The sequence below is a fragment of the Sciurus carolinensis genome, chromosome X, assembly GCF_902686445.1.
Source record: "Sciurus carolinensis chromosome X, mSciCar1.2, whole genome shotgun sequence".
Classification (NCBI taxonomy): Eukaryota; Metazoa; Chordata; class Mammalia; order Rodentia; family Sciuridae; genus Sciurus; species Sciurus carolinensis.
The window spans coordinates 79,414,517-79,438,259 of record NC_062232.1 but is presented as its reverse complement, the minus strand read 5'-3'; the positions used below and the strand labels follow the sequence as shown (position 1 = coordinate 79,438,259).

Sequence of the window (23,743 nt, the reverse complement as noted above, 5' to 3'; positions counted from 1 at the left end):
AACATTTATTGTGTATCTACAATTCTATATACACTAAGTGTCTTTTGTCTCCATGAATGCATAAATGACATTAGGGCTACCAGTTGTCTCATATAGTAAGTCTGGGGTCAACCCCCTGTAATCATCCTGCGTAGTACACAAGATGAGTACAGAACTTCTGCCTAACCTAAGGGGCAAAATATAAAAAAGTCAGTGTCACATGGAAAGGAGAAGAGAAATCAACAACTGAGCTGACAATGACAATGAAAAACTGTTTTCATCCTCTCAAATGTGATCTCCCCTCTTAAGGGACTGCATTTGATAGTTAAAACCTAAGAAACTGGAGCTGGGCATGATAGCACATGCCTGTAATCCCAGCAACTCAAGAGTCTGAGGCAGGAAGACTTCAAGTTTGAGGCTGGCCTCAGTAATTTAGTGAGCTCCTAAGCAACTTAGCAAGACCCTGTCCCAAAAAATGAAGAGAACTGGGGATGTGGCTCTGTGATGAAGTGTCCCTGGGATTAATCCCTGGTACCAGAAACAAAACAAAACCAAAAAACCTCACAAAGCTATTTCTGGTTTCAATGATTTCCCTATCAGAATTTTACCTCAATACTCTTATTCACATGTTCTACATTAAGTGTGAGCAAACTTTTCAGTAAAGGGGGCCAAATGATTAATATTTTTAGTTGTATAGGTCATATGGACTTTGTCTCAGCTACTCAGCATGGTCATCATAGTGTGAAAGCAGCCACAGGTAACAAAAAAAAAAACAAATGAGCAGGCTCCATACAACTCTATTTACAAAAAGAGAGGATGGCTGGATTTGACCTAAGGGTCTTGGGTGGTCAATTACCTGACCTATTTCAATGGAGAGACCACACCCAGAAGGATGCCAAGTTGAAAAACAAAGACCATAAAGTTGGATTATGAGACCACAACAGGTTAAATTGGTTTTTTAATGGGGGAAGGGAATCCTAGACCCTGAAAGATAAGATACATAGCTGATATTCTTTCAGCAGAAGAAAGGCTGCCTTTTCCCAAGTATTCCCTCCATCAGCTAGCTGAGCTGCAAGAAGTTCTTGACAGAATTGCTCTGCTGCATTAAAGCATTGTCCTGAATTTAAAGGGCATGTATGTAATACAGAATGAGTGACACATTAGTACTGCATTAGTTTATCAGATCAACTAGCTGACAGTTGGCAGTGAACAAGGACCAGGGGGAAAGAATCCAAGATGAACTAAATGTCTTTGTAAGTTCCTTATAATTTTTCATACTTTTGGCACTAAAAATATGCTTTTACTCCACTACATGCTTTGCTATACATCTCATCTTTTGTCAGAGCTTCCTGTCGAGAAATCCATTTGAGGATGTTAATGTCTATCTTCCTAAACAAGATATCTGGGTTACCTTGTGGAAGAAATAGACATTGAAATTGAATTGGTATTTTTAAAATTAGTATATTTTCTAGCAAAAATACTGTTCTGATTTATTTTCTTTTAAAAAATGAAAGGCTTTAACGTGCTTAATTAACAGAGACAAGAACCACAGATTTAGAAATGGCATTGGGAAAAGGACAGATGCCTTCTCATGAGTTTCCTCTTTCAAGTTTTGAACTTGACCTGTATCTAAAAGTAGGCAGTGTGCCACACTCCTAGGCAAAGTTCTTTATTTGCATATCCTCCATATTACAGAAGATAATGTTACAATTATTTAACTGATACGATAGAGCCCTTGGCAAGACGACTCCTCTCATGTGGGATAGAATTCATTTTTATTTCTTCTATACCATATAAGGATACACAACTGATGAAAATCATCCAAATATAACCAGTGGAGTATTCTAAACTGGAAAACTCAGCATTTAAGGACAAATTTATAATGTCAAAATTTAAAACTTAGTTTAAAATATTGATTGTACAATAGGACTTTGTAACTAATGTTGAAACCTTGCAGCCATTACCATATGGCCATTCCACTTGACATGGTTTCTTCTTTCCATAGCCCTTATATTCTAACATAAAGAATAATTTTCCTAATAATTATGTCTATAGTTTATTATCTCACTCTGCCTCATTACAACTCAGGCACCACAAGGGTAGAGAGTTTTGTTTGTTTTAATTTACTGAAGTAAGAGACACCATGCCCGTGACTAGAATAGTATTTTGTTATTTAGTAGGCACACAATAAATAATTGTTGAATGAATGTATAAGAAAAAGCAAGAATGTAAAGTAAACAAGCTAGAAAAGCAGAACTGTCCCCTATAAGTATATTCTATCTAAAGATAAAACACAAGCAGGGAAGAATAGGTGTTTTAGTCAGCTTTTTTGCTGCTGTACCTAAAAGACCCAACTAGAACAACTCTAGAGGATGAAAGGTTTACTTAGGGGCTCACAGTTTCGGAGATCTCAATAGACAGCAGACTCCATTCCTTGGAGCTTGAGGTGGGGCAGGACATCATGGCAGAAGGGAGTGGCAGAGGGAAACAGCTCACATGATCAGGAAGCAGAGAGAGACCCCACTCTCCAGATACAAAATATATACCCCATAGCCACACCCCAAGGAAACACTTCCTCCAACCACACCCAGCCTCCAGTTACCATTCAGTTAATCCCATGAAGGATTAATTCACTGATTGGGTTAAGACTCTCACAACCCAATCACTTCTCCTCTGAACCATCTTGCACTGTCTCACACTTGAGGTTTTAGGGGACACCACATCTAAACCACAACATTATATTTTCTATTTACATTCATATTTTCCAAGATATTTATTATTAACTACTTAAGATATTAACTACTTAAATAAACACATATTTGCATTTCACAAATAAAACACATTCATTTGTATTTTGCCAGTTTGGAACTTTTGATGGTGCTGGTCAACAATTTACTTTTGTGCTGTCTCTTTTACAAATACTTTTTGTAGCCTACCCCTATTTATTCAATGCCAACCTTACTTGCTGGCAAAGTCCTGAATTGGTTTGGTTGCTCACTCTCTGCACAGTCACATGTTCAGGGGAAGGGCCCTATTTTAGACATGGGGGTGAATCACAGTTACTCTAAGATTTTCCTTGACAGTGATGAGTTTAGGGATGAGCATGTGACCCAATTCTAGAAAACAGAATCCAAAGGAAAAAAATCCCCAGAGGCTTCTGGAAAAGTTTTTCTCCCTGATACAAAACAGCTTCACGAGAGGCAATATTCTCTTTCCTAGATATCATCATATTTGCATGAGATGCCTGGAATAACTGCAGTCATTTTGCAACACAGAAACAGAATGGTAACAATGAAAAAACACACATATCTGGAAAGTCTCCTTTCCTAGATGATATCACTAAGATATTGAATTAACTGCCTCTCTCCATCCTTCTTGTGATATGTGACAGTAAAACCATATTTTTAAGCCAATTTCTGTTAAAATTTCATTTGGCAGCCAAAAGCATCCTGATAACACTATGAAAAAGAGCAAATACTGAAACACGCTTCTCTGTTTAAAAGCAAAATTAAACCAATTATTTTCAGACACTTATAAAAATACTTGACCATAATATCTACATATGCAAGTATGCAGTTACTGTAATAATTATAAATTAATTTGGCCTATTTATTAAATGCTGTTACCTGAAGTTTTACCTAAAATATATTTTGCCTAAGCAATGTTCAAAAGTTATAGAAGTATATTTCTTTGAAAATATTCTATTTATAAACTTTTAATATAGTATGAAAAAACAGCCACATGATCAAGATGTATTACAGAGGCATCATCTTAAATTGCATTTTTATTTATAAATCTCCTATTTTAAATGAAAAAACAAATACTTGGGAAAATACTTTCTTGCAGATGTCATCTGATGAGGAAGGATGGCTTATAACACTAAAAATACTTAACATTCAAAATAAACTTTCAAGATTGTGAGGGACATCAATCTATATTTCTCATCTGGAGTTTATATTGGTCACTGTGGTTACATTTATGATTATAACCACATTTTAGAAAATTATCTCTTTAGCTCTTTCTTTTTACATTTTTAAAATTTTTCCTTTTTTGTTTTCAGTACTGGGAATTGAACTCAGAACTGCTTTACCACTGAATTACATCCCCAACCTTTTTTTATTTTTAACTTTGAGACAGGGTCTCACTAAGTTGCTGAGGCCGGTCTTGAACTTGTGATGCTTGTCTCAGACTCCCAAGTTGTTGCGATTATAGGTATGCACTACCATGTACCTCCCAGCTCAGTGTTGGTTTCCTTTGTTTAGCTCTTCTATCACTGTTGTACCTGAGGATTTCAATTTTTTACTCCCAGATCAAGGACAATTGAGGAAAAAAAAATATATATATATACATTTACGTATGCATACACAAAGTATTCCAAACTATACTGCCTCCAGGATAAATATGTTTGGCTATGGCTGGGTGTGATGGAGCAGACCTGTAATCCCAGAGACTGGGGTGACTGAGGCAGGAGGATCACAAGTTCAAGGCTAGTCTCAGCAATTTAGCAAGGCCCTAAGCAACTTAGAGAGAGACCCTGTCTAAAAAAAAAAAAAAAAAGGCTGAGGATATAGCAATAGCTGCATGGTTTATTGCCCCCTGATTTTAATCCCTAAAGAAAAAAAATGAAAAAAGTTTGGCTCTTTTGTGTACTATTTATGAAATTTGAAATATCAAGGAAAATGACTCTAACTACACCATTGAATAATCTTTTAGTGTGCCCAAGGAATTTATAAGATCCCTAAAAAATAATCAAATTTATGCATCTTCTACTTCAAAATGCCAAGATTTGAATGGATGACTCGTCTATTCCCAGGCCTTTTAGGAATACTATGCATTCTCTGGTCGGCCCAAGAGCCCCATGAAGAAAGCTAGAAAATTCTGAATATCACAAAACCAAATGCTTGTAGAAACTGAAATCAAAACTGATACATGAACAAAAATAGTTGTTTCATCATTAAGATTATCACATGTTTTAGGTCTGAAAAAAAAAAAAAAAAGGAAAGAAGAGTTTAAGAGACTATATCCCATGATGTTAAAAATTTGATTCAGGAAGAAAATGAGAGGAAATGCAAGAAAAACAAAATGCATACATAGATACACTCAAGACCTGTTCTCATTTTAAATCATATTACTTTTGTTAAGGATTTATGAGATTAATTGTAAACTTTCCTATTATTAACAATTTGCATTCATAAATAGAAAGACACCCTAGTTGTAGTAAGTAATTTTGAAACCAAAGCACACAGAAGAGGCAAATATATGCTAAGGAAATATTTATATGAATTGGACCAACTAGTTAGTCATCAATTACTAATTAAAGACCCCTTGCTAAGGGACAGTTTGATGAGTATAGTATACAAAAAGAAGAAAAGAAAACAAGATTTCACTGGTCCTTTCCCAGGTGGCTTCCAATAGTCATAATTATTAGCATGCTTTAAAGACAAGGTGTTTATAAATGGATATCAGGAAATAAGCTAATTAAGATTTTTATTCACAACTGAAGACATAACCAATGGCATTATACACTGAATGTTGATGGACATTTCCATATAGGGATAAGCCACCAAATAATTTAGTACCACATTTTCATAAGATTTTGTTATTATTATTTTAAGAAAAACAAGTTCACAGTCAAAATACATATGTACATGCACAGGGAATTGCCTGGCAGGATGTATGCCAAGGTACTCATATTAATTATCTCTTGGTGAAACTGTGGTTCATTTCTTTCTTTTTTATATCTATATTTTCTAATTTTCCTACAATTTGCAGGCATGAATGATAATAAGATAATTTTACAAGCTATACGAACCAGGACATCTTTAATGATATAGAAAACATTAATAACTTGGATGGGGATGTAGCTTAGTGGTAGTGCGCTTGCATGACATGCATGAGGGCATGGGTTTGATCCCTAGTACCACAAAAAAGAGAAATAAAACAATGCAGTGATCAAATCAATAACTGAAATTATTAAAATATTAAATCAATGTGATGAACAGATATATTATTAATTTACTAGTGCAGATCTTTTCTTACTGATTTGGATCACTGCATAGTATTTTCCAAACGATACCTAAAAAACAAATTCCTTAGCAGATAACTCTGAAGCAGGGTTTCTCAACTTCAGCACTATTAGTACTTTGGGCCAGATATTCCTTTGTTGAGGGAGGCCATCCTGTACATTACTGGTGTTTAGAGACATCCCTAGCTTTACCCACTAGATGCCAGTAGCACCTCCTCTTTAGTTATATCTCCAGACCTTGCCAGATGTCCACTGGTGAGAACCACTCGTCTAAATTAACACCACAGGAATCAGTCCTTCGGCAGTTGCTTTTGCCCTAGATAATCTGCATTGATTGTCCTATTGTTCAGGACAGCTGTCAGTCAATGAGAAGTAATTGAAGCTTGGTTACTGCTCATCCAAGCATATGGTAGATAACCTTTAGATCATAATAATTAGCTGATAACTGCTTCTCTGGCAATAAAATAGCTGTTTTCCACTTTGAACTCAGCATGGAACACTAGAAGACAACATATATTTACCACTAAACTTAAACATCAAAATGAGGTTGGGGAGAACAAAAAAGAAAAGGACTTCTTTGAACATGAAAGGTCATACAGTAGCAAAAGAAAGATCACATCCAGTTCACATGTCACTTTGTCTTTGATGCTTTCCTTAAATCACACAGAAGGAAAAGTGTCCCTCCCTTGTACTAAAATGGTCTTTGTATATACTTATCATATTTCTTTATTACTATTTGTTCCCACTAGACTGGGGCTCCAGTTGGCAAACATTCTGATATTTCTGTAATTGTTGGTTGCTTAGTTCATTCATTGTTTTGTTAATGCACTGAATCATTCAATACATTTCCTGTTATTAGCACTGTTTGGCCCATAGTAGGCTAATCATAGTACTGATCACTGAGGATCTGGAGAAGAACATATTACAGAGTAAATGTGCTATTATGGAGGTCTGAAATTATGTGGAAGGGTGTTATCATGACCAAATTGCATGTATTAGGGTGGGCTTCTTAGAGGAAGTAACTCAAGCTGATCAAAAACTGGAGGAATGATGGAAGAGATGAGGGAGGGTATAGCAGGCAAGGGGAGCTCGGTGGGCACAATACTATGGAAGAGTCCTGTCTCACACTGCCTTACACAGGGGCTAGGGCATCTTTTCTGATAAAAGACTGATTTGTGAACAAAGATGAAGCAGAATGAAGAAATACTCAGCAAGCTAAGAGCACCAGTAGCATTAACCTCAAGGATCTTCATGCTCAGGTTATAATAGGTATGCTTTGATATATACCTTTGAAATATCCTGAAGTACCTTTGGTCAATCTCAAGATCCTGGAAAAGGGTCAGCTTGTATACTTGCTTCCTTATCTAATAACTTTGCCACTTCCTGGTATTTGGACATAATTCAATAGTAACTTCTTTAGGGGGAAAACTTCTATGAGAAATCCTATATGAAGGAGAAATTCTATATTGCCACAACTAGATATTACATTTTATTTTCCGGATCTAATCCTTACTAGACTTCAGAAGGTATTGAAAGGATTTTGTTAATATTTTCATTGTTAACTATTACATTGTCATGAATTTTTAAAGGGTAAAATTTAGCTTGTTAGAAAAAATTCCGACAAGTTTTAGAACTATTTTTAGAAACATTTATGATAGTTTTCAGCTTTATGATATTAATGTAAAATGTATACATATTTTAAAACCATTCATACCAGTAGGCATTTTTATGATGTTGGGGAATTTGGGTTTTCTTTAAACTATGTGTACCATTATTACATATTCCTTTAGTTCTTTATGATATAATATTTAGCTTTTCTATACAAAGAACAATCATATCAGAAAAATAGGACATCCACTTCTGGCCCAAAGTAAACAGTCAAAGAGAATACAACAGTTGATAGGTGACATCTTTTTCCAAAGAAAAATTCAATGATATCTGTATATAATACAGTAAAGTCTGCTCTCCAGCACAGCTGGGGAATGAGGTATTCTGGTCAAATATTCTACTTAATAGAGTTACCATATATTTTACATGGATCGCCTATTTTCAAAGAGTTGCAATAGATCAAAATAAACCTAAGGCTATGTAGCCAGGGTGGTCCCAGCTGAGCTCAAAGGGAATTATCTGGGTGTATGTGATTAACTAGAGGGAATTGGTGGGCCCTTAGGGTTCTATTTGCATGAAAGGATTTATGCTGGCATTTTATTTATTCCTGACTTCTAGGAAAAGGAAGATACATGCCTAGGTGCCTGAACAAAAGGGAGCAAGGAGGGCAACGGAGGGGTTTATGGTATTAGGGATCCCCTTCAGGTCTCTAAGACTTGAAATATTTTCTAAAGCCTCCAAGGAGAAAGGGATCAGAAGAGAAGTGAAAGGAACTGTTTCTGAAGTGTCCTGTGACACTTGGTTACTTCTGCACTAAGTGTAATACCACAAGTGTTGGTGGCAAAACTGGAGCAGAAGAAAGTATCCTTGGCCCACACATAACATTTCCATTGAAGGTGACTCCAAGAAGCTTTGCTAGAAAAAAGAACATTTTAGTTGAGGAGAATTTTAGCTATAGCAAGACAGGAGGGGCAGGAACTTTGTGATGTTTAATGCTACATTCTTATCACCCTAAATAGTGAGTATTCAGTAGTTCTTTTGTGAGCAAATGTCAAATGGGGATTGCGGATGACATGTTTTTAGTATGTATGAGATGACTCCAGATGTGTGTGTGGCAATGGAGACTACAGAAGCTTGAGTTCTGCCTGTGAGGGGAAAGACAAGATAATTTGGACTATTTGGATTATTGTTACTAAGGCAACCTCCCTTTGAACTCCCAAGTGATGAGACTTGGAGACATTTAGCTTAGAAAGAAAACTAAATTATTTAAGAGGTACATCAGGGTCTTGCAGTTTCTCAAGGTCATTTTCATAACATTAATTACCATTTTATTGGCAAAGCAAAGAGAAATCAACTTTTGTGGCATCTAATAGAGATTTTTGGATAATGGAATTGTAGATAACAGTTTATATCGCTGATTAAGACCCTATTTGGTTAAACAATGTATTTTGTTTCTTACGTAAGTTCACCATTTTTGTAACACAGTACTGCACTAGAGTTTTCTTTAAATGTCAGGAACTTTGTGAATTAAAGGTTTTAAAATGTGTCAAAATAACTTAGTCTTTTTGGATCAGGAATTATACACACAATCTTTTTATGCAAAAATTCATCCTCACTTCTTTAAAGGCAAATTGCCTTTAATGAATGAATAAAATTTTCTGTATATTATCAATTTAGTCTTTTGAGTCTAAGTAAGTGCAGATGCTCACTTTGCTTTTCCAATTAGAGCTTAGATTTAGACATGATTGAGTCCTTGTAAAGGGGAAGCTGGCTTCAGAGAGATGAGAGTTTCTCAAAATTATCTCCATAAGCCAACAAGGCTACACAGGGAGCTCTCCAAAACTTCAGATGTTAAAAGAACAATTCCTTTTATATTACCAAATTTAGTTTTTAAAGAAAAATTTAGACTCTGTAACGTAGTACAATACTCTAACAGTTGCTTAACCATAATTGTATAAACCCCAATTTTTAAGACCAATTGTTCTAAAGAATAAAACTTAATAGACACAAAGTTAAGAGTAAATTAGTGTTTCTAAGAAATCCTTGTCATTTTACCATATAGATTAAACTTCGGTTTATATCAGAACATTAGTATTTCACCTTAGGAAAAAACCTTAAATAGCTTTAACTGCTTCACATACATACAACCAACTTAGTTACATGCAAACTTGTTGAAATTTGCCCTTTACTTACATAGACTTTCTTAGCACTTACTTAGACCCTCATGTATTTTATCACATAAGCACTTTCTTACCCAGAAACATTTTGTTCTTCACTAAATATATTTCCATATCTAGAACCTTTTATTTTTTCTTTCCTGTTGACCCCTTTTTGTTCACATTCTGAAACAACTCTTATGAAATTTCTGAATGCTCCTAACATTGTACTTTGCAGCTCTACCATCTTAGATCTACAGGCTCAACTTGATTCCTTGGCCACTGTCATCCTGCAACGGTGAAGGAAGGAGGGCTTTGCCTGTTCCTTGGTGAAGAGTGCTGTTTCTACGCCAACCGCTCTGGCATTGTATAAGATAAAATCAAAAACCTACAAGAAGATCTGGAACATCGTAGGAGCGAGCTCCACTCTAATTTCCTCTGGACTGGGTTACATAGGTGGCTCCCCTACCTCCTCCCACTTATAGGACTGCTAATCACCATTATCCTTGTGTTCACCTTCGGGCCTTGCATAATCAATAAGCTTATACATTTACTGAAAAGCCAGGCTAACTCTGTGCAGCTCATGGTAGTCCAACAGCATTATACCACCCTTCATAATGATGATTGGGAGCCCTATAGGATCATGGATCACTCGTATCAGGACACTGGGGTCTACGTGTCTCTCCCTTAAGCCGTGCTCCTCCTGAGGGGCCCACCTGAAGTGCTAAGGTGGTAGTCAAAGACGGGTAAGATTCATGGGGAGCTCATACCGACCTAAGACAGGAAATGAGGGCTAGAGCCTCATTGTCCAATGACGGGTAAGGATGTTGCTCTGCCGTGGACAACCTAAGACAGGCACACCTTCGAGTAAGGCAGACCCCCAAACTGCTAGGGTGATGTTCCATGATGGGTAAGACCGTCCCAGGGGCAACCTAAGATAGACACACTCTTAATATAAAACAAAAAAGGGGGATGTGTTGGGACTACTAACACTTTAACTAACTCAGGCTGACTCCTTACTCCCTGGCGAGTGAGCAAGATCAAGGCTCAAAGGTGGTTTCAGATCATCGTAGAGGAGGCGGCTCAGCACAGCGCTTGGACTCGGAGCAACCACTGGGGCTCCGGGCAGCTGCCTGAGGAGGAGCTGCATGGCGAGCTGTGTGGACTCAGAGTAATCGCTTCTGAACACCGGGGGGTTGTCCGGAGGAGAGGAGAAGCGCGGCGGGTCGCTTGGTCTAGGAGTGACTGCATCAGAGCCACAGGCGGTTGCCAGAGGAGGAGCTGCATGGCGAGCTGTTTGGACTCAGAATGACTGCTTCTGAACACCGGGGGGTTGCCCGGAGGAAGAGGAGAAGCGCGGTGGGTCGCTTGGTCTAGGAGTGACTGCATCAGAGCCACAGGCGGTTGCCAGAGGAGGAGGCGAGTGGTGAGTTGATTGCACTCAAAGCGACCGCTCCTGAACACCGGTGGCCTGCCTGGAGGAGGAGCACGGTGGGTCACTTGGTCTCGGAGTCACCGCCCCTGAACACCTGGGGGGCGACCCCGAGGAGGAGGAGGAGGAACAGGGCGGGTCACTTGGACTTGGAGTGACTGCCTAGGGCTACGGGAGGTTGGCGGGAGGAGGAGACGCGAAGTGAGTTGCTTGGGCTCCTAGTGACTGCGCCGGAAACCCGGCCGCTGTCTGGAGGAGGAGGTGTGTGGCGGGTCTCTGGGTATCGGAGCTATTGTACGGGGCTCCAGGTGGCGGCTCAGAGGAGGGGCCGCATAGCCAGGCGATTAGGTGCAGAGTAGGGTCCCAGGAGCTAGGTGGTTTCTTGCTGGAAAAGCTGCACAGAGACACGCCTAGGGGCGGAGCGAAGTTTCCAGGACTGCGGGCAGATTATCTGGGAGAGGCAGCCTAAGGAGACTCCCCTGCAGAGGGTGAGGCTCCCAGGCCCAGGAGGTAGGTCCGGGCCCCTGGGAACGTTGCAGAGGAAGACAGCCCAGCCCAGGCGGTAGTTGTAGATTGAGGGGAACCTCTAGGAAGGGAACTGACCAGCGAGACGTTCCCACCGAGTGAGTCTTCCCTACTGGGAGAGGTTTTCCCACAGGGACGGTAAAACCAGAGACACAGGCACAAACAGGACTTGCCTCAACCCACAGCCTAGTTCCCTGTTGGATGACCATTGGTCAACAAGTGGAGACACCTCTGACCACCATCAGGGAATATACGCCACCTGAGGGTCACCACCCTAGAGAGGCAGCTTCTTCGTGGAGCTCCGCATTATCAACTTCCTCCGACTTCAGGCTACTGAAGGATAAGAGGGGATATACTAGCAATCTTCAGGGACATTATAAGTCGATAGAGGAAATCTGCAATATCTTAATGACCCACTGATTCCTGAACAATATGAGAAAACAAGGGAAGAAAATGCCCCAAACAAATCTAGATGTTACATCAATAGAATCCAACGACAGCATGGCAGAAGAAATGACAGAAAGGGAGTTCAGAATGTACATAATTAAAATGATTAGGGAAGCAAACGATAAGATGAAAGAGCAAATGCAGGCATTGAACGATCGCACCAATCGACAGTTAACAGAGCAAATTCAGGAAGCAAAAGATCATTTCAATAAAGAGTTAGAGATATTGAAAAAAAACCAAACAGAAATCCTTGAAATGAAGGAAACAATAAACCAAATTAAGAACTCCATAGAAAACATAACCAATAGGATAGAACACCTGGAAGACAGAACTTCAGATATTGAAGACAAAATATTTAACCTCGAAAACAAAGTTGAACAGAGAAGATGGTAAGAAATCATGAACAGAATCTGCAAGAACTATGGGATATTATGAAAAGGCCAAATTTGAGAATTATTGGGATTGAGGAAGGCTTAGAGAAACAAACCAAAGGAATGAACAATCTATTCAATGAAATAATATCAGAAAATTTCCCAAATCTGAAGAATGAAATGGAAAATCAAGTTCAAGAGGCTTATAGGACTCCAAATACACAAAATTACAACAGATCCACACCAAGGCACATTATAATGAAAATACCTAACATACAAAATAAAGACACAATTTTAAAGGCTGTGAGAGAAAAGAGCCAAATTACATTCAGGGGGAAACCAATACGGATATCAGCAGATTTTTCAATCCAGACCCTAAAAGCTAGAAGGGCCTGAAACAACATTTTTCAAGCTCTGAAAGAAAATGGATGCCAACCAAGAATCTTATACCCAGCAAAGCTTACCTTCAAATTTGACGATGAAATAAAATCTTTCCATGATAAACAAAAGCTAAAAGAATTTACATAAAGAAAGCCAGCATTACAGAACATTCTCGGCAAAATATTTCATGAGGAAGAAATAAAAAACAAAGAAGCAAATCAGCAAAGGGAGGAATTATCCTAAAGGAACTGTCAAATAAAGGAGGAACCAAGATGTGTCAAAAAATAAATAAATAAATAAAATTTTAAATATGAACCAAATGACCAGGAATACAAATCATATCTCAATAATAACCCTGAATGTTAATGGCCTGAACTCATCAATCAAAAGACATAGACTGGCGGATTGGATTAAAAAGAAAGATCCAACAATATGTTGCCTGCAAGAGATTCACCTCATAGAAAGAGATACCCATAGACTAAAGGTGAAAGGATGGGGAAAAACATACCATGCACATGGACTCAGCAAAAAAGCTGGAGTATCCATCCTCATTTCAGATAATGTGGACTTCAAGCCTATGTTAGTCAGAAGGGATAAGGAAGGACATTTCATACTGCTTAAGGGAAGCATAAATCAGCAAGATATAACAATCATAAACATCTATGCCCCAAACAGTGGCTCATCCATGTATGTTAAACAAATCCTTCTCAATTTTAGAAACCAAATAGACCATAACACAATAATACTAGGTGATTTTAACACGCCTCTCTCACCACTGGACAGATCTTCCAAAGAAAAATTGAACAAAGAAACCATAGATCTCAATAACACAATCAATAATTTAGACTTAACAGACATTTATAGAATATACCATTCAACCAAGAGCGAATACACTTTCTTCTCAGCAGCACATGGATCCTTCTCTAAAATAGAACATATATTATGCCACAAAGCTAATGTCAGCAAATACAAGAAGATAGAGACACTACCTTTTATTCTATCAGATCATAATGGATTGAAGTTAGAAATAAATGAAAGAGTAAAAAACAGAAACTACTCCAATACCTGGAGATAAAACAATATACTATTATATGATGAATGGATAACAAAAGATATTAGGAAGGAAATTAAAAAATTCTTAGAGGTAAACGAGAACAAAGAAACATCATATCAAAATCTCTGGGACACTATGAAAGCAGTACTTAGAGGAAGATTTATTTCATGGAGCGCATTTAATAAAAGAAGTAAAACTCAAAAAATAAACGACCTAACACTACAGCTCAAAGCCCTAGAAAAAGAAGAACAGACCAACACCAAAAGTAGTAGAAGACAGGAAATAGTCAAACTCAGAGCTGAAATCAACGAAATTGAAACAAAAGAAACAATACAAAAAATTGACAAAATAAATAGTTGGTTCTTCGAAAAAATAAACAAAATTGATAAACCTTTAGCCACACTAACAAAGAGAAGACGAGAGAAAACCCAAATCACTAAAATTTGGATTGAACAAGGAAATATCTCAACAGACACAACTGAAATACAAAACATAATTAGAGGCTATTTTGAAAATCTATACTCCAACAAAATAGAAAATTTCGAAGACATCAACAGGTTTCTAGAGACATATGAATTGCCTAAACTGAACGAGGAGGACATACACAATTTAAATAGACCAATTTCAAGTAATGAAATAGAAGAAGTCATCAAAAGCCTACCAACAAAGAAAAGTCCAGGACCAGATGGGTTCTCAGCCGAGTTCTACACAACTTTTAAAGAAGAGCTCATTCCAATACTTCTCAAAGTATTCCATAAAATAGAAGAGGAGGGAACCCTCCCAAACTCATTCTATGAAGCCAATATTACCCTGATACCTAAACCAGACAGAGACACATCGAGGAAAGAAAATTTCAGACCAATATCCTTAATGAACATCGACGCAAAAATTCTCAACAAAATTTTAGCAAATCGCATACAAAAACATATTAAAAAGATAGTGCACCATGATCAAGTGGGTTTCATCCCAGGGATGCAAGGTTGGTTCAACATCAGGAAATCAATAAATGTAATTCACCATATCAATAGACTTAAAGTCAAGAATCACATGATTATTTCGATAGATGCAGAAAAAGCATTCGATAAAATACAGCATCCCTTCATGCTCAAAACACTAGAAAAAATAGGGATAATGGGAACATTCCTTAACATTGTAAGGGCCATCTACGCTAAGCCCATGGCTAATATTATTCTAAATGGTGAAAAACTGAAAGCATTCCCTCTAAAAACTGGAACAAGGCAGGGATGCCCTCTTTTACCACTTCTATTCAATATCGTCCTTGAAACTCTAGCCAGAGCAATTAGACAGACCAAAGAAATTAAAGGGAAACAAATAGGAAAAGAAGAACTCAAACTATCCCTATTTGCTGATGATATGATTGTATACTTAGAGGAACCAGGAAATTCCACCAGAAAACTGTTAGATCTCACAAGTGAATTCAGTAAAGTAGCGGGATATAAGATCAATGCACATAAATCTAAGGCATTTCTATACATAAGCGATGAATCTTCAGAAAGAGAAATTAGGAAAACTACCCCATTCACAATAGCTTCGAAAAAAATAAAATACTTGGGAATCAATCTCACAAAAGAGGTGAAAGACCTCTACAATGAGAACTACAGAACACTAAAGAAAGAAATTAAAGAAAGCCTCAGAAGATGGAAAGATCTCCCATGTTCTTGGATAGGAAGAATTAATATTGTCAAAATGGCCATACTACCAAAAGTGCTATACAGATTTAATGCAATTCCAATTAAAATCCCAATGATGTACCTTACAGAAATAGAGCAAGAAATTATGAAATTCATGTGGAAGAATAAAAAACCCAGAATAGCTAAAGCAATCCTTGGCAGAAAGAGTGAAGCAGGGGGTATCGCAATACCAGATCTTCAACTCTACTACAAAGCAATAGTAACAAAAACGGCATGGTATTGGTACCAAAATAGAAAGGTGGATCAATGGTACAGAATAGAGGACACGGACACAAACCCAAATAAATACAATTTTCTCATACTAGACAGAGGGGCCAAAAATATGCAATGGAGAAAAGATAGCCTCTTCAACAAATGGTTCTGGGAGAATTGGAAATCCATATGCAACAGAATGAAACTAAACCCATATCTCTCACCATGCACGAAACTAAACTCAAAATGGATTAAGGATCTCGGAATCAGACCAGAGACCTTGCATCTTATAGAAGAAAAAGTAGGTCCAGAGCTTCAACATGTCGGCTTAGGACCAGACTTCCTCAACAGGACTCCAATAGCACAAGAAATAAAGCAAGAATCAATAACTGGGATAGATTCAAACTAAAAAGCTTTCTCTCAGCAAAGGAACTATCAGCAATGCGAAGAAAGCGCCTACAGAGTGGGAGAAAATCTTTGCCAATCATACTTCAGATAGAGCACTAATCTCCAGAATCTATAAAGAACTCAAAAAACTCTACACCAAGAATGCAAGTAATCCAATCGACAAATGGGCTAAGGAAATGAATAGACACTTCACAGAAGAAGATCTACAAGCAATCAACAAACATATGGAAAAATGTTCAACATCTCTAGTAATAAGAGAAATGCAAATCAAAACCACCCTAAAGATTCCATCTCACCCCAATTAGAATGGCGATCATCAAGAATACAAGCAACAACAGGTGTTGGTGAGGATGTGGGGAGAAAGGTACACTCATACATTGCTGGTGGGGCTGCAAATTAGTGTAGCCACTCTGGAAAGCAGTATGGAGACTCCTTAGAAAACCTGGAATGGAACCACCATTTGACCCAGCTATCCCACTCCTTGGCCTATACCCAAAGGACTTAAAATCAGCATATTACAGAGATACAGCCACATCAATGTTCATAGCTGCTCAGTTCACAATAGCCAGATTGTGGAACCAACCTAGATGTTCTTCAATTGATGAATGGATAAAGAAAATGTGTTATATATACACAATGGAATATTACTCTGCCATAAAGAATGATAAAATTATGGCATTTGCAGGCAAATGGATGAAACTGGAGAATATCATGCTAAGTGAGATAAGCCAATCTCAAAAAACCAAAGGAAGAATGATATCTCTAATAAGTGGATGAGGACACATAATGGGGGGTGGGAAGAGTTAGTGTTAGGGTTAGAGTTAGGTTTAGGGAGGGGGGCAAGAATGGAGGAAGGAAGGACTGTATAGAGGGAAAAGAGGGGGTGGGAGGGGTGGGGGGAAGGGAAAAAAATAACAGAATGAATCAAACATTACCCTATGTAAATTTATGATTACACAAATGGTATGCCTTTACGCCATGTACAAATAGAGAAACAACATGTATCCCATTTGTGTACAATAATAAAAAAAATAAAGAAAAAAAAAAAAGGCGGTTTCAAAGGTTCATGACGATAAACCAGACCACCGTCAGGGATTGGTTAACAACAGTTCCGAGAACGTGATCAGCTCGTGCTTACCATGTAGTCCAAAGGGACTCTCACGTGTGAACACCCCATGCCTTGCTGACCTTTAAGCTGATTGGTTCCCATCTAGTCCCCACCCTACATAAAAGCTGTGTGACTTCCTCAATAAAGGAGTTCCTGCTGTGAAAAAAAAAAAAAAAGAACAATTCCTTGAGATAAGAAGGAAGAATATCCATGAGAACTGTCATAAGTTTGATCTTGGTTGTCATAATTCACCATGGCTTACCAGTTATCAGAGCAATTAATGCATAATAACAATTACACATTGGCCTCTTAGACTTCTAGTTTTGATAAAGCATTTCTAAAGTTTCTCTCTGTTCTGAGAGGCTCTGGTCCACTTAGGAACTTGCTGTGACTTGTGGTTCTGCTTCTACTTTCCAGATTTGAGCTTTCCCACTCATAGAAGAGAGTGAGTAAGTAATGTGGTCCATTCAGGACCAACCACCCATAAGATGGTCTGGCCTTCAAGCATAGTTCTTTTGCATGCCACTTCGATTTTTAAAAGATCAGATTTATTATGAGGCCACAGAGAAGTCATGAAAGAATCTTCAGTCAGGAAAGTAAGATCATATTATCTTTTTTTTATATTGGTTTGATTTTAATTTGGCTACAATGTGGTGAAAGGATAAAAAATTAGAAATAGGAATGGATGAGGGGTTGGGGTATAGCTCAGAGGTAGAAGACTTGCCTGGCATGTATGAAGTCCTGGGTTCAATCCCCAGCACTCAAGTACTGAAAGAGAGAGAGAGAGACAGACAGACAGACAGATGGGGGGGGGTGAGAAAGGAATGGATAAATGTAGACCCAGAGACGGAGATACCAGCCATAAAGTCACTGTTACAGTCCAGCTAAGAGATGGTGGAGGCCCAGAACTAAACTAGTATTAGTGAGCTGGGAGACAAATGGACAGATTAAAAAGGTATCTAGGAGGTAGAAACAGCAGACTGAACAATGGCATAAAACTCCATGATTATTTGGTTGCACTTAGCCTCCTAATACAGCCATTTTAATGCTCCTCTAAGAGCTGATCCAATGCTTCTTTATCAAATAAACTGTTGCACATATTTATTTTGTTCAGGGGAAATCAGCTAGCATGATTAATAGTAATGGCAACATTTTCTTTCTAAGTTATGTCAATGTACCTAATAACTCTACAAAGCCTTATCCCTATATTTCTAGTGTATGAGGTATAGAATGGGGACACACGCAACAAATATTTATTGAGTGTCTGGGTAACATATTGTTCGTTAAAAACAAAACAAAACAAAAACACACAGAAGCAGCAGGAAACTGACAGATTTAAAAGAGAAAAGAAGTATTTTCTATAATTTATTTGGAGCTATGAAAGTTATTGAAGTATAATACTTGCCTCAAACATTTTCCCAACAGCTGAAATTAATTTTTATGCCTAAGCAAGATATTGTATGGTGGTGAAACATGTAAGGTTCACTGATTTTGAATATTCTATTCAAAATATCTCAAAAGAAAAAAAGACTTTGTGTAGTCAACTATTTGAACTAGTAGAATGACTGAAGCATAAAGGAAAATGAGCAAACAAGATGTTTATACATTGCATAAATATGGAATTTAATTTTCTTCCACACAATATTCAACTTGAATTTAGGGGTTGTTAATTAATCTTGCCTAGATTTTATGCAGTTTTAAAAACTGATGAAATCCTAGAAAAACTAACTAGAAAGTCTAAACTTGTAAATGTTTCCAATAACATTTATCTCTGTACCCATATACTGTACATTCATTTTGAATACCTTTAATATCCTCATTAGCTGAGTAATATATGAATCATATTAATAATAGAGCAGCATCCCATGGAGGTTATCCAATTCTGCCTTCATTCATCTGAATGTGATTATTTTGAAAAAGGTCTTAATCCATAATGTCAGCTCCTTTTGTTTATTTCTGTTTTACCCATCTTTTAGAGACTATCTCTTTCTGAGGAAGAATTTTTGGTATGTGCATTTTGTTTATGCTACACATGCCAAATAGATCTCCCAAGATGAAACTCTGAGCTCATTTGGAAGTAATTTTTGGTAGCACATGAATCAGAACTCTTATTTTCTTCTCAGCACTACTGGTATTTTATTGCTTCCATCTATAGTCCAATATGCTTTTAGCGCTAAGAACCCTGAGGCCAAACATACAAAGCACTAAGAAAATGGGAACTTCAGGCTATTACAATTTTTGTCTCTCTTTCAGGGTTCTTCCCTCCCCTGGGAGAGTGAAATCACTTCAAGCTCACTATGAAACAGGAACATGGTGAACACAAGTGATTGACTGAAGTTGGTGATGTTGATTTAGGAGTCTTCAGCTTACAGGTCAGGTGTAAAACCCTTAAACCTGCTTGTCAAAGTCTGCTTGTCAAACTCCTATGGAGTTTTCCAGACTTTATCCAAATGTCAAATTCTCTACGCAGGCTTCTCTGGACAGTGCAGGCAGAATTAGGCAGTTCTTCTTTCATATTAATATCATAACAATGCATTTCTATGGTGGCACTTATCCAATTATATTGTATTTATTTTACTTTCTCCACTCATGGATAGAGATTATCAATGATAGTCTCTTCCTTTTATCTCTGAACCAGAACATTATCAAAATGAAGTTGTTTCTCAATAAATAATTGCAAGAAAGGTCAAAGAATGGCTGCTAATAATCTACATCTGCTTAGCAAATATTACAAAGTCTTTTCACATAGTAGTGAGAAGACATGGCGGGAAAATCATCCATATTTTATAGATCAGGAAACCAATGCTATGGTTACATGGTCAGGGTAAAAACAGCTAATAAGTTGTACACCCAGTTCTCATGATAGATTGTTGCTAAAATTTTGTAGATGGAAGTGGTAGCAGTAGTGTATGTAAGGCACAGATGACAATGGCTGGCCAGGACTACATTAGGTAGGTATTTGAGATTACTTGATACATTGTAAGATTCAGTTACTTGTTTTGAAACTCAAACCTAAACAGGTCAAGAAGTTTAATGCACATGAAACTAGACATAATGATGTCAGATTATTTACAATAAGAAAGATGAGAAATTCTTTCTTTGTATTAAGCTAAATGTGCAGTGAGAGAGTAAAAATAAACATATGACTGCCATTTTTGAAATTCTGACCATAACTCAGACTACTAAAATGGAATAAAGTTCTTAGAGATCAGTACTCAAAGCCTTTCATTTTACAAAGACAAATAAAATACCAAAACAATGACATCAAAAAATGCATAACTAGAAAGAATAAATGACTTACCTAAAGTCACACATTTTGCCTTGCAAAAGGACACAGAATTGGGTTTATTTTTTTTAAGTGTTATGATTGAAAAGTAACATAAGAATAGTTCTTAGCAAGTCTTTTAAGCATCTGGCTAATATAGCTAGACATAGGCTATAACACAGGAATTGTCCTTATACAAATGCAGCAACATGGGAAAAATAAACCAATGACTATGGTATGTCTGCTTATTGGGGAAATCAGGAGGCACATAATGTGACAGACAGTACTTTAGGACTTGGTCCATGATAAAACAAGATGTTTTTAAGTGGAGATTGTGTATTTTTTTCTCCATTCACTCATAGACATTGTTGTGTTACAAAAATACTTTATCACTTAAATGTGCCAACTAACATATATATTTTTGGTCCTAATTCCCTTTTAACATAAAGTATTTACTCTTTATTTGTGGGGGATGCCTTCCAAGATATTCTACATATACCTGAAACCACAGAAGGTACCAAATTACACATATATGTATATGGATGTGTACATCTATAGAGCTATGTGAATATATATGTTTATATGTATCTATATATGTATAAACATATGCTTTTTCCTATATCTATATAACTATTATAAGGTTTAATTTATAAATTAAGCACAGTAACATATTAACAACAATAATAAAACAGTTAAAACAAACTATAATAAAAGTTATTTGAAACATAAGTTTTTTAACTTCTCAAATTTTCCATTTGATATTATGACCACAGTTGACCATGAATAACTGAAATTATGAAAAGTAAAACCACAAATAAGGGAAGACTACTGTACTTTTTCTTTCCTTATTGAAAATAATCCAAGTAAATATAACCCGTGTACTTATGTGTTCATATTGTATGCATAGCTTTTAAATTTTGAAAATGGTTTCACTACTACTTTCTCTTAACCTTCTTCTTATTGCTAAGTAGAACACATTCTACTAATTATTGGTCAGCTGTAAAGATAAATATGTGTCTATGATAAGGAATAAAGACCAAAATCAGCTAACATTCTCAGCAAAAATGAAAACCAAAAATAATATTTATGAAAATTTTTGGTGAAGCTTCTCTTACCAAAGTTGCTCATTTAAATGTTGGCATGTGCCCTGGTTTGTATTACTGGGTTAGTATATGAAAACAATTTGGTTCCTATAAGTATATTCATATCCCAAAGATTGTAGAAGTCACACCAAAATCGAATGATGTCATGAGGCATCACTAGCTATGAGAGGGAGCCTTATTTAACAAACAACTGTTCTGGAAGAGAAACATACCTCAAACTGCAATAATTTGTTTGCTAACTGATCTTCCCATTGGGGATAATCACTAGAGTGCTTTCTTTCAAATATACGGACCTTTATCTGATTGGTATCAACTACTGTGCCTATCTTTCTGTTCCTATCATAATCAATCTATGCTGCATTTTCTACTTATTGGATTCAGAAGAGATGAATTAATCCAGCATTTATGTGGCAAAGCTTTTTCCTTTCTTCTAGGATCATAACTTGTAACCTAACTGTTCATTTCCAATTAATGGTAATACTTATTATTGTTCCCAAGAGTTACAGTTTAAAACAAAAGCCCACATTGTTAAAGTAACTTCAGGTATTCAAGGTCATTTACATTGTCCAAATTAATATCAGTTTTCTCATGTAGGCTATAGAAAAAACTTGTTCATAAACCACAGCATTTTAACGTATTAAGTAAAAGACAATTTTTAGATATTAATTTTTAAGCAAAGTGAAATTATAATACTGTGCCCCATAAAAATCAGGGTCATTTAAGTACCAATTCATTTATTTCCTATAAAATTTTGGTAGAAAATTTCCCATGTATACCTAAAGTTGAAGATAATTCAGTTAGGTCCCCATTATACATTAAGCCAGTCAACAATCTTTATCCTTGTCACAGGTATAAAACATCTGTCAATTCCTGTTAAAGGATTATAACATGAAATCAATATAGTCAATAGGTATATAAAATGCCAATAGAAGTTTAACAATCAAAGCAACAGGATTTGCAATGCTTTCAGATATATTACTCACCAGAAACAGAGTTCGGAAGTTGCTGAGATCACCAAAAAAGTCTTCTATGCTTACTGTCTTAGAGTCAAAAATGAAGTACTCTCCAAGATTCTCATAGAGCTTCACCATGTTATTGTGCATCGTGGACAGTTTTTCATATTGGTCTCTGGCACTCTTTGTAAAGCTGTAGCTTTGTGTTAAGGAACATGATCCAATAATACTTCAGAGGCAATCACTAGATGTTAAGACTGAATACTATAAACATATTTGCACTTCACAAATACTTGTATATTAATTTGCTAGGACTGTCATTATAAAATATCACAGTCTGGGTGGCTTAGATAATATACACTTATTTTCTCATAGATCCAGAAGCTAGAAGCATGAGAAGTTCTTATGATGTCTCTCTCCTTGGCTTGCAGATGGTTGTCTTCTTTCTGTGTTCTTATATGGTTGTCCCTCTGTGTGGTCTGTGTCCTAATCTCTTCTTTCTACAAGGACACAAATCATACTGGATTAGGACACAACCTAATTACTTCCTTTTATTTATTTATTTTTTTATCTCTTTAAAGGCCCGATCTCCAAATACAGTCACATTCTGAGGTACTGGATGGTTAGATCTTCAACATATGTATTGGCCTCTAGCACGTTATATACTGAATTGTGTGAACTGGCACACTACTTGCTAGAGTCATATTGATTAATAAAATTGAAAATATTTAAAACAAGGAAACTATTTAATATATAACTATGTAGGATATGTCTGTCAGATCATGTTTGCTAAATGAAAGTACACAGGTAGAAAATTACCTCATATATTTTTATGAGTAACATAAAGTAGAAATGAAAAGCAACAAAAAACTTAGAAAAAAAAAGAACTATATAAAACTTTTTTAACACACGCGTGCTATACAGAAAAAGAGACTATAGTGAATTCTATTTATGTCATATTTGTATATGTATATATGTATAAGCACACATATGTCAACTATACACATACATACATACATATATA

At 36.6% G+C, this 23,743-nt stretch overlaps 1 protein-coding gene across 6 annotated transcripts in view; it reads right to left on the bottom strand.

Moving 5' to 3' along the window:
* Window positions 1-23,743, bottom strand: part of Diaph2 (diaphanous related formin 2) — an 831,244-nt gene that overhangs the window by 213,017 nt on the left and 594,484 nt on the right. For all 6 annotated transcript variants that reach the window (XM_047535653.1, XM_047535655.1, XM_047535654.1 and 3 more), the window contains one exon: window positions 22,750-22,914. In XM_047535653.1, coding sequence (XP_047391609.1) covers window positions 22,750-22,914 — 165 coding nt within the window. The remainder of the gene's footprint in view (window positions 1-22,749; window positions 22,915-23,743) is intronic.